This window comes from Psittacula echo (assembly GCF_963264785.1).
Source record: "Psittacula echo genome assembly, chromosome: 5".
In the NCBI taxonomy this organism is placed as follows: domain Eukaryota; kingdom Metazoa; phylum Chordata; class Aves; order Psittaciformes; family Psittacidae; genus Psittacula; species Psittacula echo.
In genome coordinates this window covers 52,323,772-52,337,557 of record NC_137739.1, presented here as the reverse complement: position 1 = coordinate 52,337,557, position 13,786 = coordinate 52,323,772, and the positions used below count along the sequence as shown (strand labels likewise).

The following is a 13,786-nucleotide window of genomic DNA, read 5'->3' as shown; positions in this document are numbered from 1 at the left end:
GTTGCTTCCATTACACCTGGAAGTTGTTCAGTGCCTTTTTCACTGTGCTAACAGATATGTGCCTACAGATCCTATAACAGAATTAAACTGTGGAAGCAGAAATGTAAGAACGTGTATATACCTTCACGTCACATCATGTGGGTCTGGGTGAACAGTAAGACAGGTCAGTAGCAAGAAAGAACTCTTTTTTTTAATCACGAACCTCTTCTTTTGGTTTCTTTTCCTGACTGTAGCTGTATTTCTTGTGTTGATTGGTTGACTGCTTGTCACATTTGCTCAAATACAGTCATCTCTGCAGAATGCAGGTCCCATTACTGGAGAAGGGTAAGACTTGGCATACCCTGTTATTAAGAATCTGTGCATTTGGGGCTGGAGAGCTCCTATTTTTATCCCTGGTTCCTGGAAGATGATGCAGCCATGAGGGATCTCCAGGGAACTCATTCAAGCACCCATGTAAAATAATATTATTCTGATGACTGTAACCATTACTTGTTCTAATTAAACAACCTGAATGTGAACACTTTGTATCCTGCCTTCTGGTGAAGATACCTAGTAACAATTATGTATTAGTGCAATTGCTGTGCACTCACTAATGTTTGTATCTTGTTTTTTCCTCTGATATACCCTAGAGGAAAATCCTCACCTTGAGTCTGATTACAAATTAAAAACATGCTAATAAATTTATGTAGAATATGACTTTTCCTTGGTAAGACATTATCTAGGTGTGATGTTGACTTTATTCCCCTCTTTGCAGTGGCTGGTCTGTGACTCCTGTAACCCATGGATACATTCTTTTTTTACAGTATTTCAAGAACCTCTGGACCAATTTCCTCATACAGCATTTAAAAGAATGCCTTGTTTCTGTTTCCACATACACATCATTTGATCACACTCTTAAACATCATGTAAATTACTTTATTGCAAACTGAAAATAGATCTTCATCAAATTATAGCAACTCATATATAGAGAATTCTAGCCACTAGTCCAAATCCTAGTGCTTAGTACAGGGTGATCTGAGCTTCTGGCTTGGAAAGAATAAAATCTTTAAGAAGAAGGAAAATAATTGTATTTCAGGTGGATTTCAAACACATATTCAAAACAGTGGTGCAGCAGACAGAGGATTTAGAATTTACAGCTTTGCTCACAAGATAACTTCCCAAACGGAAAGTGCAGATGAGTCAGTAATTGCTGTGACTGTTGGTCATGGTGTCAACAACTGAATATGCAGAAGGATTATTGCACAGGATGATGATGAAGAATCTGGTAATTCAGCCTGCTGTGTAATGAATATTAGGTTGGGAGAATTATTTTCTGTGCTGCAAAGGTGAAATATTCTAGGTAAACCACAATTAAGACATAGGCATTCACTCAAACACCTGGGAAAAGAGTACTAGTTAACAGGCTCTATACTGTTGTCTACAGTCATTCATTTTCAAAACACCCTTATTTTCTTCCTAATCTGTATTGCTATTCTGACTTTATGTGATCCTCTTAAAACCTATTAACACCTTTCCTTTAGAAATGCTAAAATCCAGTTTCTCCTGGAGCAAAAGCAGTCTTTATTATCAAAGTTTACCTGTTCCCTGAAGCACTGGAGGAGGATCTCTGCACTTTCTCTGGACCTGTTAGAGGTACTTCTATAATCTTTTAATTTGTGTAAATATGTTTTATGATTATCTGCATTTCCAACAGTATTTTTTAAACAGCTGTGTTTGAATAATTCTACTAGACGTACAGATCTTGCATCTGCCTTTTTTAGTTGATGAAATGCCTTTTTCGATGAACCTGCAGATGCTGACTGATGATGACATAGCTGCCTCATCTCACTATTAGTGCTTTTCGCTCACCTGTTTATTGTCTTTTTTATTACAACATTCACTATAAAAAAAATAACCTAAAGAATGTATCTTCTATATTATACTAAAGGATAATCCAGGTATAAAGTATCTTATATTTCTTTAGACTCCATTAAAATACAACCCTTTATAGTCAACCTTTTGTCTCCTACAAACAATTGGTTCTTGCCTAGAAGGCACTACAGTCGAGATTCTCAAAGTTATTTAATAGTATTACATCCAAAAATTATGTTAAAATAGTTTAACCAGCTTTCAGAATTGGGCCCTGTGACATCCACTTCTGGCTTTTTTAACCTGTCTGCAAAAGAGGCTACAACTCACTTCCACTCCTGTTTCTGGAGGTATGGTGGTCTGCCTCTCCAAAGGAGGTGTCTCATCTTTCCATACACATCCATCTAGGGCTCCTGCTCATGAACAGTTAGCTGGTCATTTGATGTCTGAGTATCACATTTTGTTTTGTGTGCTTGACACCCCCATATCTGACATGATGGCATGCCAGAACTCCTCCCTACTTACTCCTCCAGATAAGTTAATATTGTTTTCCTTATTATTAGCTATATAGTTATGTCTGAGTCTGTACTGGAAAATCAGGCATATGAATCTTCATCCTGGTCTATTCTAAGCGATGCTATGCTGAACCCCCACATCAGCTTAATAGATTTTGCCTTTTAATCAAAACTCACTGTATTAGCTGAAGATGTGTCTCTTTGTATGATCATGGCATTTCACAAGAGAACCCTCCAAAAATAATAAAGCCGCTTTTCAATAAGAGGAGGCTTCACGGAGGCAAAGACCATTTTGTTTTCATGACAGCTGAGTCTAAGTGCCTGCTGCTAAAAGATGAGTATGACCAGAAAGTTCAAACTAAATAAAAAATTCCTTTTTCTTGTCAGACAAACATTTATGTGTATATAGATACACTAACATGGATCTTCAGACAAACCAAAGTACTCTAAAGTGGGAAGAATGACAGAGAGACAGTTGCATTCATTTACAGATAACCAGAACTGAGGTGATGTTAGTGTGGAATAATTTATTATCTTACCCAGTTTTGCTTTCTTCTTCAGTATCAGCAGCAGCTGGAGCTGAAGCAGCCAAAACTCTGGTGTACTGCCTGTGGGGAAGACACAAGAGCAAAGTAATCCTCATCTAATGGTAATTTATACTCAGACAGGTTTATAATCCCACACCAAACTTGTTTTCTAAACCAAACAGCAAGCAGGAAATGCTAGGGCACCTGAGCTATTGCAGTACACTCTCCAAACCCAGCACCATGGATCAAACATGAGTTCATTATGGAATTCCATATTTTTCTGGCAAAAGCATTACAATTAAAAGGGACTGAGGTGAAATAAACAAGAGTGGGTTTTAATAGAAAAAGAAAGTTCAGTCATAAATCAACTTAAAATGTAGTGTCTGTATTCAATTTCTCAAGCTTTCATAGTCTACAGCTTTGTGAGTGCTTGTATGTTGGCAAATACTCATAGGAGTTAAATCCATGCATAAATTGGAACCTTAAGAGCATTTAATTACATGTTTCCTACTTCCATTGTAATGACCTTAAAATTTGAGAAAGTTCCATTAATATAACTTTTACAAACAAAATTTACTTAATTTTTTAAAAACTAAATAAACTCTTTTAACACAGAGAAGCTGATATGGTACCCTAAGCATTAGGTCTCCCCAAATGAGATTAAAAGGCATAGCATTTTAGGTTTATATTTGGGCCCTGTTATGCCTCAGTTCACAGCTTATGTTGTTTGAACTTTGGATTTCCAGTGTAAGCTATATTTCAGGGATCTCTAAAGTCATACCTTGAAGTTTCTTATGCAGACAGCAATGAGCTATAGAATAAAAACACCTTAAATACTCTGGTTGAGGGTATTTGTACTTATTAATACTGCACAGGTCGCTTTACAACCTATTAAAAGGAAATATATGTGGAGGGGTGCTAGTGTCACAATATACATTATGTACTTGTTTGGTAAAGATGGACTGGACTTGGACGACTGGAAAAAGGGAAATATAACCCCTATTTTCAAGAAGGGGAAAATGGATGACCCAGGCAATTACAGACCAGTCAGTCTCACCTCTGTGCCTGGCAAACTCTTGGAGCAGATTCTCCTGGAAGGCATGCTAAGGCACATGAAAAACAAGGAGGTGGTTGGTGACAGCCAGCATGGCTTCACTAAGGGGAAATCCTGCCTGACCAATTTGGTGGCCTTCTATGATGGAGCTACGAAACTGATGGACGGGGCAGAGCAGTTGACGCCATCTATCTGGACTTGTGCAAAGCATTTGACACTGTCCCACATGACATCCTTGTCTCTAAATTGGAGAGACATCAATTTGATGGGTGGACCACTCGGTGGATAAAGAACTGGCTGGATGGCCACACGCAAAGAGTTGTGGTCAATGGCTCCATGTCCGGCTGGAGACCGGTAACGAGTGGTGTCCCTCAGGGATCGGTGTTGGGACCGGTCTTGTTCAACATCTTTGTCGGTGACATGAACAGTGGGATTGAGTGTGCCGTCAGCAAATTTGCTGATGACACCAAGCTGTGTGGTTCGGTTGATATGCTGGAGGGAAGGGATGCCGTCCAGAGGGACCTCGACACGCTTGTGAGGTGGGCGGATGCCAACCTTATGAAGTTTAACCATGCCAAGTGCAAGGTCCTACACCTGGGTCGGAGCAATCCCAGGCACAACTATAGGTTGGGCAGAGAAGAGATTCAGAGCAGCCCTGCAGAGAAGGACTTGGGAGTGTTGGTCAATGAGAAAATGAACATGAGCCGGCTTCAGTGTGCGCTCGCAGCCCAGAAAGCCCAACTGTATCCTGGGCTGCATCAAGAGGAGCATGACCAGCAGGTCAAAGGAGGTGATCCTGCCCCTCTACTCTGCTCTTGTGAGACCTCACTTGGAGTATAGTGTACAGTTCTGGTGTCCTCAACAGAAAAAGGACATGGAACTGTTGGAACAAGTCCAGAGGAGGGCCACGAGGATGATCAGGGGACTGGAGCACCTTCCGTATGGAGACAGGCTGAGAAAGTTGGGGCTGTTCAGCCTGGAGAAGAGAAGGCTGCGTGGAGACCTCATAGCAGCCTTCCAGTATCTGAAGGGGGCCTTGTAAGGGTGCTGGGGAGGGGCTATTCATCAGGGACTGTAATGACAGGACAAGGGGTAACGGGTTCAAACTTAAACAGGGGAAGTTTAGATTGGATATAAGGAAGAAGTTCTTTACTGTTAGGGTGGTGAGGCGCTGGAATGGGTTGCCCAGGGAGGTTGTGAATGTTCCATCCGTGGCGGTGTTCAAGGCCAGGTTGGATGAGGCCTTGGGTGGCATGGTTTAGTGTGGGGTGTCCCTGCCCATGGCAGGGGGGTTGGAACTAGATGATCTCAAGGTCCTTTCCAACCCTAACTATTCTATGATTCTATGATTCTATGACTGGTTTTCATTAATGACTGAACAAAATTAATCCCACTGCAGCAAGCAAAGTTAATTCTCCTCACTTCTCTCTTCCTCAGCACTACCAAAATTAGCTTCCACTTGCTTTTCTTTTGCTATTACACACAAAGAGCTAACAGTGTTGTCTGGTGCATGTCCAAAATTAGTATATTTATATATTCGTTAAATCACCTTTTATATTAGTATAGTAGTTAAATCACCTTTTTCAAAAAGTTAGATGTGTCTCACACCACGCCTCACAGTTAACTAGATTCTTATGCTAGATTCAGAGTTTCTTGGAATCCCTGACCTGGAGATACAAGCCCAGCTCCTCTAACAGAGAAAGATCAGAGAAAGACCTACTCAAGAAACAGAATATTACCATGGATTTGTGCCATTCATTTTGGCAAAAACCAAGTGCAGAACATGTTCTTTTTGTTCCCACATCAGCTCACTGATATTCACTTTTTCAAACTGCATTTTTTCCCTGAAAAACACAGAAATAGCAACAGAAGAAAATTTAAAATGGATTCTGTATGTATGAAACAGGTTTTAAATTCTAGCTCTGCATTGCTCCTGTTCAGCTACTTATAGCATGTAAATTCAAAAAATAAATCTGACCACACAGTGCTGGGACTTCTAAATCTATGGTTGTTGAAACTAAGTGAAACAAAACCAAGGATTTCTGTTACACGTGTAGTAGTTATAAATAGAATCAGAATCATAGAATAGTTAGGGTTAGAAAGGACCTTAAGATCATCTAGATCCAACCCCCTGCCATGGGCACGGACACCTCACACTAAACCATGTCATCCAAGGCCTCATCCAACCTGGCCTTGAACACCGCCACGGATGGAACATTCACAACCTCCCTGGGCAACCCATTCCAGCACCTCACCACCCTAACAGTAAAGAACTTCTTCCTTATATCCAATCTAAACTTCCCTTGTTTAAGTTTGAACCCGTTACCTTTTATCCTATCACTACAGTCCCTAATGAAGAGTACCTCCCCAGCACCCTTACAAGGCCCCCTTCAGATACTGGAAGGCTGCTATGAGGTCTCCACGCAGCCTTCTCTTCTCCAGGCTGAACAGCCCAAACTTTCTCAGCCTGTCTCCATACGGGAGGTGCTCCAGTCCCCTGATCATCCTCGTGGCCCTCCTCTGGACTTGTTCCAACAGTTCCATGTCCTTTTTATGTTGAGGACACCAGAACTGCACACAATACTCCAAGTGAGGTCTCACAAGAGCAGAGTAGAGGGGCAGGATCACCTCCTTTGACCTGCTGGTCATGCTCCTCTTGATGCAGCCCAGGATACAGTTGGGCTTTCTGGGCTGCGAGCGCACACTGAAGCCGGCTCATGTTCATTTTCTCATTGACCAACACCCCCAAGTCCTTCTCTGCAGGGCTGCTCTGAATCTCTTCTCTGCCCAACCTATAGCTGTGCCTGGGATTGCTCCGACCCAGGTGTAGGACCTTGCACTTGGCATGGTTAAACTTCATAAGGTTGGCATCAGCCCACCTCGCAAGCGTGTCAAGGTCCCTCTGGATGGCATCCCTTCCCTCCAGCGTATCAACCGAACCACACAGCTTGGTGTCATCAGCAAATTTGCTGAGGGCGCACTCAATCCCACTGTCCATGTTAGTACTAGCATATGTTTAGTTTCAAGTACATTGTCCTTCTTTTGCTTCTCCTTCATACTTAAAAGGGTCAGTACATACAACAATTTTCATTCTCGGTTCCAGTTTCCCTCTTCTCTTGCTCAAAGGAGAAGCTTCCTTAGATCCCAATAACTACTTTCACCTCTGATTCTTCATGATGGGTTTCTGCTGTATCATTTTTGAGATAACCTGAACAAAGCATTCCAACTGACTGTGTGTCACCACGTTATTCATTAGCCAATGTACACTAAGCAAACATTTTATATGGGAGTATGATAATTTTTATCTCTTACCAAGAATGTATGCAAAGCTTCAGCTGTGGCGGAGCTTAACTCTATGGCTTAAAATGCAAGTGCCTGGACACTGCTGCAGTTTGTAGGCACAGATTTCTAGTGGAAGGTTGGAGACCTGTAATCCTGGCCACTGTGGCACGTGTAGCCCTAATTTCAACCAAGCTGCATTCGGAGATACTCACATCTGAGATTTTGTTTTATACATTATAAAATGGAATCCTGTCAGTCACATGTATTGCATATGATCTTGGTTTTGATATGTCAGTGTCTACTTCATGTAATGGCTTAATTTTTAGATTATTATGAAGCTTGAGGAAACAGCTTCTGAAAGCACAATGCGAAGTAGGGGCTTCTGACATTGAAGACCAATTGAAAAAAAGACCAGATTTGACATCTACTGGATGTTTCTGTTAAAATGATCAGCAACATAGTAAAGATCTGTTAGCATCTTAATTGCAGCTTTTAGGCTTCAGTGTTGTTAGCTCACTGGAGTGAGTAAAAAAGCAAAACAGCAATACTGGAACAGCAATGCCTATAAACAAAAAAAACCACAAAACTTAGAGAAGCAACAATAATTATTAAATGTAATGTGCCAAAGCACACCTATACTGGAAATTTTATACCAAATTCCAGAGCACATGGCAGAATATGCAAAAAATTTTTTGATCTTTAATTTAATGCATAGAAATAACGACCAAAAAGTGACAGCATAGTTGAAATTAGGCGCCGACAAAGTCGCTACTAATTGATAGGATATTATACCTCATACAGTTATTCTCACTACAGAAGCCTCCACAAGCATTACAAACCTAGACAGTATTACCATGCAAAGGGTTTTTTCAGGTATAGTGGGAAGACAGACACTAATTTTTCGTATTTCAATACCAGTACCATTTCTTTTCTTCCTCTAGGTCTCTGTACACACACTTTGTGCTATTTATGTTGCTTTTGAATATTTTGATTTTTGGGAATTCCTCCTTCCCTGCATATGCCTCCATCATTTTTCTGTAATAGGCACTTTGGGCCTTTTTCTTATACTGCTGGATATATATATTTCTTATGCTGGATATGATCTCCTGCTTCACATGTTCCAGAGCACCTAGGAAGAACCTTTCCACCGCAGTCCTCTCATTTAAGATATTCCAGGCTAGTTCCTTCACTCGGTTCATCTCCTGATCCTTCATTTCTAGTAGTTGCTGCAGCTTCTTGATCTCAACCATGCTTGCCTGGTTTTGTATCAGCACCTGATGCTGTATTTTCTGAGTCTCTCAGATTCTGTGGTCATGTGACATAAGTCCATCGCCAGCTTTTCTACTTTAAGCTGCAGATCTCCAGTCTGTGCTTTCTGGCAATTGATCTGTAGGATTGTTTTTTGAATCAAACCCTCAGTGGTTTCCTAAAAGATGAAAATAAATTGTTTGGGGTTTTATTTGATTTGCACCAAATCTGGAGGTGTGGTTTTACAGTCTTTTTTCCTTCAACACTGACAGTAGAGTAAACATGCAGGCACCTTCATACTGGAGAGTGAATACTTCTCTGGGATCAGGTTTTTGTTTACAAGAAAAGCCAGATAAACACGGCTTGGTAAATAGTATACATTACAGAGAGACTTATTCTTAATGGGCTAGCGTAGGAAATCCTTCATTCTTTCTCCTCCATGATGAAGATGGAATAAGAACTCTCCTTCAGATACCTCCAAATTCAGCAACTGCAGAAGCATCTGACCCCTTCCTGGAGGAGAATGGAACAGAACTAAAACCAGAGCAGAAACCTTCTCCTGTAACAGAAGACTTTTGTCCTCTTCTAACTTCTGTTTGATTTTCTCCGATTCCACTGTTCCTTTCAGCTGGTAAGCAAATCCACTGTGAAGACAAACATCCATCTTAAATATGTCTCTCAGTGCTGGTCTGCTGCCTGGACAGAGGGAAACAAAATCCAAAAGCTTTAATCACAACCTTTCTTGTTTGTTTTGTTTGTTGTTTGTTTGGGGGGGGGGTGTTAATAATAAAATCAACATTTCAGTGTCTTAATTTCAAAGCTAAGCTGTAAAATTCTTACAGGTCTTTACCAAGTTTTCACAGCTTTGCTTCTAGTCCTGTATCTGGACTAGAAGAATGAAGGAAACAGCAGTACTATCATGGTAATATTACTCCTCTAGAGTCTTACCATATAAATGTAAAAGTGCTGCCTCGGTCATCATTGATTTTGCCCTTCAAAGCCCATGTAATAATGAACAACTTACTTAGAACACTGCACTAAGATGGTTTTGTAAAGTAGAAAACAGGAAAAGCAAGTATTTCTTATGAATAAGTCTCACGCTGGGCAGTCTCCGCCATCATTGTTTGCTTTTTCTCAACTTTTTCTTCCGGTCTTTTCTGAAAGGGAGAAAAAAAATGTTTAAATTTTGCATGAGACCTGTGGCACCAAAGCTAAAATCTGAAACAGTGTAAATTCTAAAATCACATCCACACTTTTCATTTCACCCAACTCCTGTTAGAAAAAGAATGAACCACCAAGGGCACTGAAGTTTCTGATGGAAATGAGGAATACCGTCTTTCCGGGATCCTGACATCCCATGGTTTTCCTTAGAAAGCTGCACTTAGCCTCCAACTCATTCGTCATACTTGTAGTAACATGGGAAACTGTTCATTCATCAAAGAACTGTGAAAACTATATAAACCAGAGTAGTCAATGGAAGAAATCATTTTGTTCTAATAAAAGTTAAACTGCCTTTTCTTATAAAATAAACCTGCCTTTTTTTATAAATAAAACTGCCTTTTCTTTAAGCAACCTCCTCTCCAATCTCACAAACACTTCCTGATGTCCCTGTTTGAAACCACTATACTTTCTTTTAACCATGATAAAGAACAGAATTTCTTTAATAATGGTGTTTTATGTCAGCCATATAACTAAAAGCTTGGATGCACTCTCAAGAAGGAATTTGGCACTAACACAGAATTCTATGATTCTACCAAATTACTACCTGCCACTACCAATAGTCTTCATCAATATTTTACATAATCTATAAAATTCCCTTAACCTTCTGACTTGTATTATTGCTTTGCGTCCTCTTCACAGTTCACTTGTGTCCATAATTTCACATCGCTGACTGTAATTTACAATCTGTCACTCTGTTTAGTGATCAGTTTTAGAAATCTGCTTTACTTTATCTATTCATTCAGTCATCAAGATCATTCAAAGTCCAATGTCTCAAGTGTTTCTTGAAAATTGTCAAACACACATTTAATAGTGTAAAAGCAGCTATCCCTGCCTATGGCAGGGGGTTGGAACTAGATGATCTTTAAGGTCCCTTCCAACCCAAACCATTCTATGATTCCAAACACTGTTGACCAGTCATTTGTCTCCATGGAAAGCATTTGGTGTTGTTTCTAAGTCTCTTCTTGTGGTTGAAAAAAAATCCAGTTGAGTCAGCGAAGAACTTGAATAGTTCAAGGCCCTTTTTTCATGTCAACTGGGATACTTCTTTATATTTTACAGTCAATACTACTATTTAATATTTGTATTATAGCTCCAAAGTGTCTCTGATTAGGTCATGTGCTGTGTAAGTTCTTAGTGAAAAACAGTCCCTAGTTTTATATACTAAATAGCTTATGTGGTTGAAAAGATGATACCATACCAGCATTCACATTCTAAACGAGCTAACTAGTGAGAAAGCAGTCAGACTTAGATTGACTTGTATGAAGCTCCTTCATACACTTCTTTAAAGGGTGTACTAGATGCTGAGTCTACCCACATGCTTGTATAATTCCATGTTAGTCTGTAAAACACCAAACAAACCTACAGCACTGAACCATTACAGAAGTGAGTTCTGGCTACAGAACTTGCATTTTATCAACCTAGTGCTTTTCTTCACTCTCTGTAAGGAAAACAATGCAGTAGATTGGCCATATCCTCCACTCCCAATTTCCATACTGTCTTGCAGACAGAAAAGTTACATTACAAATGCATATTTATGACAAACTTATATCTTCCAGCTCTTTATCAATAGCCACTTGTCCCCTATAGAACTCCCTTATTAATTTCAGTTCTAATTTAAATTGCTCAATTCCTGTTACTTTTTTCTGACATTGGAAATTTTCTGACAATCAGAAATTGAGATAAACCAATCATCATCATATTGTAACATAAAACACAGAGCATACAGAACTGAATGTCTGAAATTCCATGCTATGTCATTTTAAAAAAACTACAAAGAATCCATCATTAGAAGAAATGTTGCAAACTCAGCAGAAGCTACATTCCAGTGAAATAACAAGTATAGAAATTAAATTTAAAGCAACATCCATAATATAATTGTATTGGGTTTGCATGGCAAGGTTTTGGTAGTGGACGGGTGGGGGGACTACAAGAGAGGCTTCTGTGAGAAGCTGCCAGAAGCTTCCCAGGTGTCTGACAAAGCCAAAGCCGGCTCCAAGATGGTCCCACCAGTGGTGAAAGCTGAGCCCATCAGCAATGCTGCTAGCGCCTCTAGGATAACGTGTTTAAGAAGAGGGGGAAACTGCTGTTGCACAGCATTGGGAAGAGAGGAGTGAGAGTATGTGAGAGAACCAACTCTGCAGACATCAAGATCAGTTCTGTGTTTCTTATTTGAGCCAGATTAACAAAGAGTAATTTTCTCAGTTATTTTTAAGAAGTCTTGATTCAACAGTAATGAGTGAAGAACTATCCAGCAATTCAAAGTAGTTATAGTTTAGCTCATTAAAAATGAAACATGTTTTTGCTATGCCTCAGGTCTTACGGTTACCCAGCTAGCTGCTAATACTATTTCAGAATATATATAATAGTCCTACTACTACCTGACACAGTACTACAGAGTCATGGGTTAACTCCAACATCACCATTGCTGGTGGTGGGCTTTTTTTTCAAATTCTTCATGCAGTATTTTTGAATCAAAACCTGTAACCGTTAATTGCACAGACTCGTTCCTCATACTAAAATCAGAAGTACTTTTCAGCCTGCTCAGAAGATTCCACTGTTACAAGGACAAAGAGAAAAGTTCATTCACCATCTTGTCATTTTGCACTTGCTGTTTCAAATCAATCAGCTCCTGCTTCTGTTTCTCAATCTAGGGCAACAGAAATCAAGAAACAGTAACTGTGAGGGGAAAAAACATCCTTACTGTGTTCTTCTCTGACAGAAACAGGAGAAAGATCTCTCATTTGCAATGTTCAGGTCAATTAAACCATGTTTAAAATTTTGATTTGTGTTAATGATAGGAAATTTAAAAGCTTAAACTATAACCCCCCTGCCATGTGTTCGATACAAACAGATCTGTGACTTTACTGAAGCTATTCGGACAGAGGGTTTTCTTACTGTTTTGGATAGTGGTGCAGTGTTAGAGAAACAGTTTAGAAAAGGAGAACAAAAGACACAAAAAGAGGCAGCTGGAAAAAGGTCTGAGTAAGATCTTCTATACTGGGGAGTCTGAAAGAAAACAGTAGCATATGAGCAAGAAAATTGTCTCCTACTATTTGACCTCACCAATGTCCTGGGGATCAGAGCTTTGTATCTTCTTTCATATATATATAAATATATATATATACACACTTATAAAAAGTTAAAATAATTCCAGTTTCCTCTGTTTCTTTTTCTAACTGAAAAAGGGTTTTGCTTTGTACTTGGCTTTAGAAAAGCAGAAATGGGACTAAAGTGAAATAATCTCTGATAGAGGAAATGGAAGCTACAGTGCAGGGCTTCTTTTTCTTGTGTTCCGAGTGGAGTTTGGCTCTATTTTCTCTAAAACCTTCTCCAGGCAGCTAAATCCATCGCATTCCCCCTTAGCTTTCTCTTTTTTCAGGCTGCCAAATGCTCCAGCCTCTTCTTGTACACTATGTGCTGAAGCACCCGACCATCTCATTTCCCCTCCCCTGCATTCGTTCCAGCATTTTGCTGTCTCCTCTGTTCTGAGGGGGAGCCAGACAGGACGCCGTGTTCCCGTGTAAGTGAGCAGGCAGGCACCAGAGGCGAGGCTTCCCTCTCGCAGCCCAGTCAGCCAACAGCAGTCCCGCCGCCGGGGCGCGCTGCTGCTTCACGCTCGTCCACCTTCGGCTGCAGAACAGGAACGGCAGGGCCGGCCGCAGGGTGTTTTGCTTCGCACCAGGAAGCTGTAGCTAGGGGGCATAGGAGGGGCCTGCCCGGCTGCACGCACACCTCCTCCGGCCTGGGTTCGTGAGGCAGGCCGTAGCGGCCGCTGCTTCCCTTCCTTAGTCCTGCCGCCGTCACAGCAACTCCCCGTTGCTCCTGGCCAGGCGGCGGAGCTTCAGCGTACTCCTCCCGGGAGGCTTCGGTGGCCGCCGGCCTATCCTCCCATAGCGCCGTGTCCACCTCAACCCACTTTTTCTCAGACACCTGGGCTACCCGTCCCGCCTCCGCCAGGCTGCAGAAGCAGCTGCGACGAAGCACCGACCACCCGCCAGCCATGCGCTCTGTTGCCTCAGTTACCGGCCGCCTCGGGCCTCCCCCTACCGGCCCCCACGGCCGAACCGAGGAACGCGCGTGGCGGCCCGTTC

At 41.1% G+C, this 13,786-nt stretch overlaps 1 protein-coding gene across 1 annotated transcript; it reads right to left on the bottom strand.

Moving 5' to 3' along the window:
* Positions 1–1,202: 1,202 nt before the first annotated feature.
* On the bottom strand, positions 1,203–13,757 carry BBOF1 (basal body orientation factor 1; the record flags this gene model as incomplete). Its single annotated transcript, XM_080618212.1, is given in 11 exon segments — positions 1,203–1,335; positions 2,903–2,971; positions 5,684–5,788; positions 8,142–8,520; positions 8,523–8,652; positions 9,028–9,170; positions 9,574–9,631; positions 12,283–12,342; positions 13,375–13,387; positions 13,500–13,532; positions 13,534–13,757. Coding segments are annotated over 11 exon segments (1,287 nt in total). The 5' UTR covers positions 13,698–13,757.
* Between the last annotated feature and the right edge of the window lie 29 nt (positions 13,758–13,786).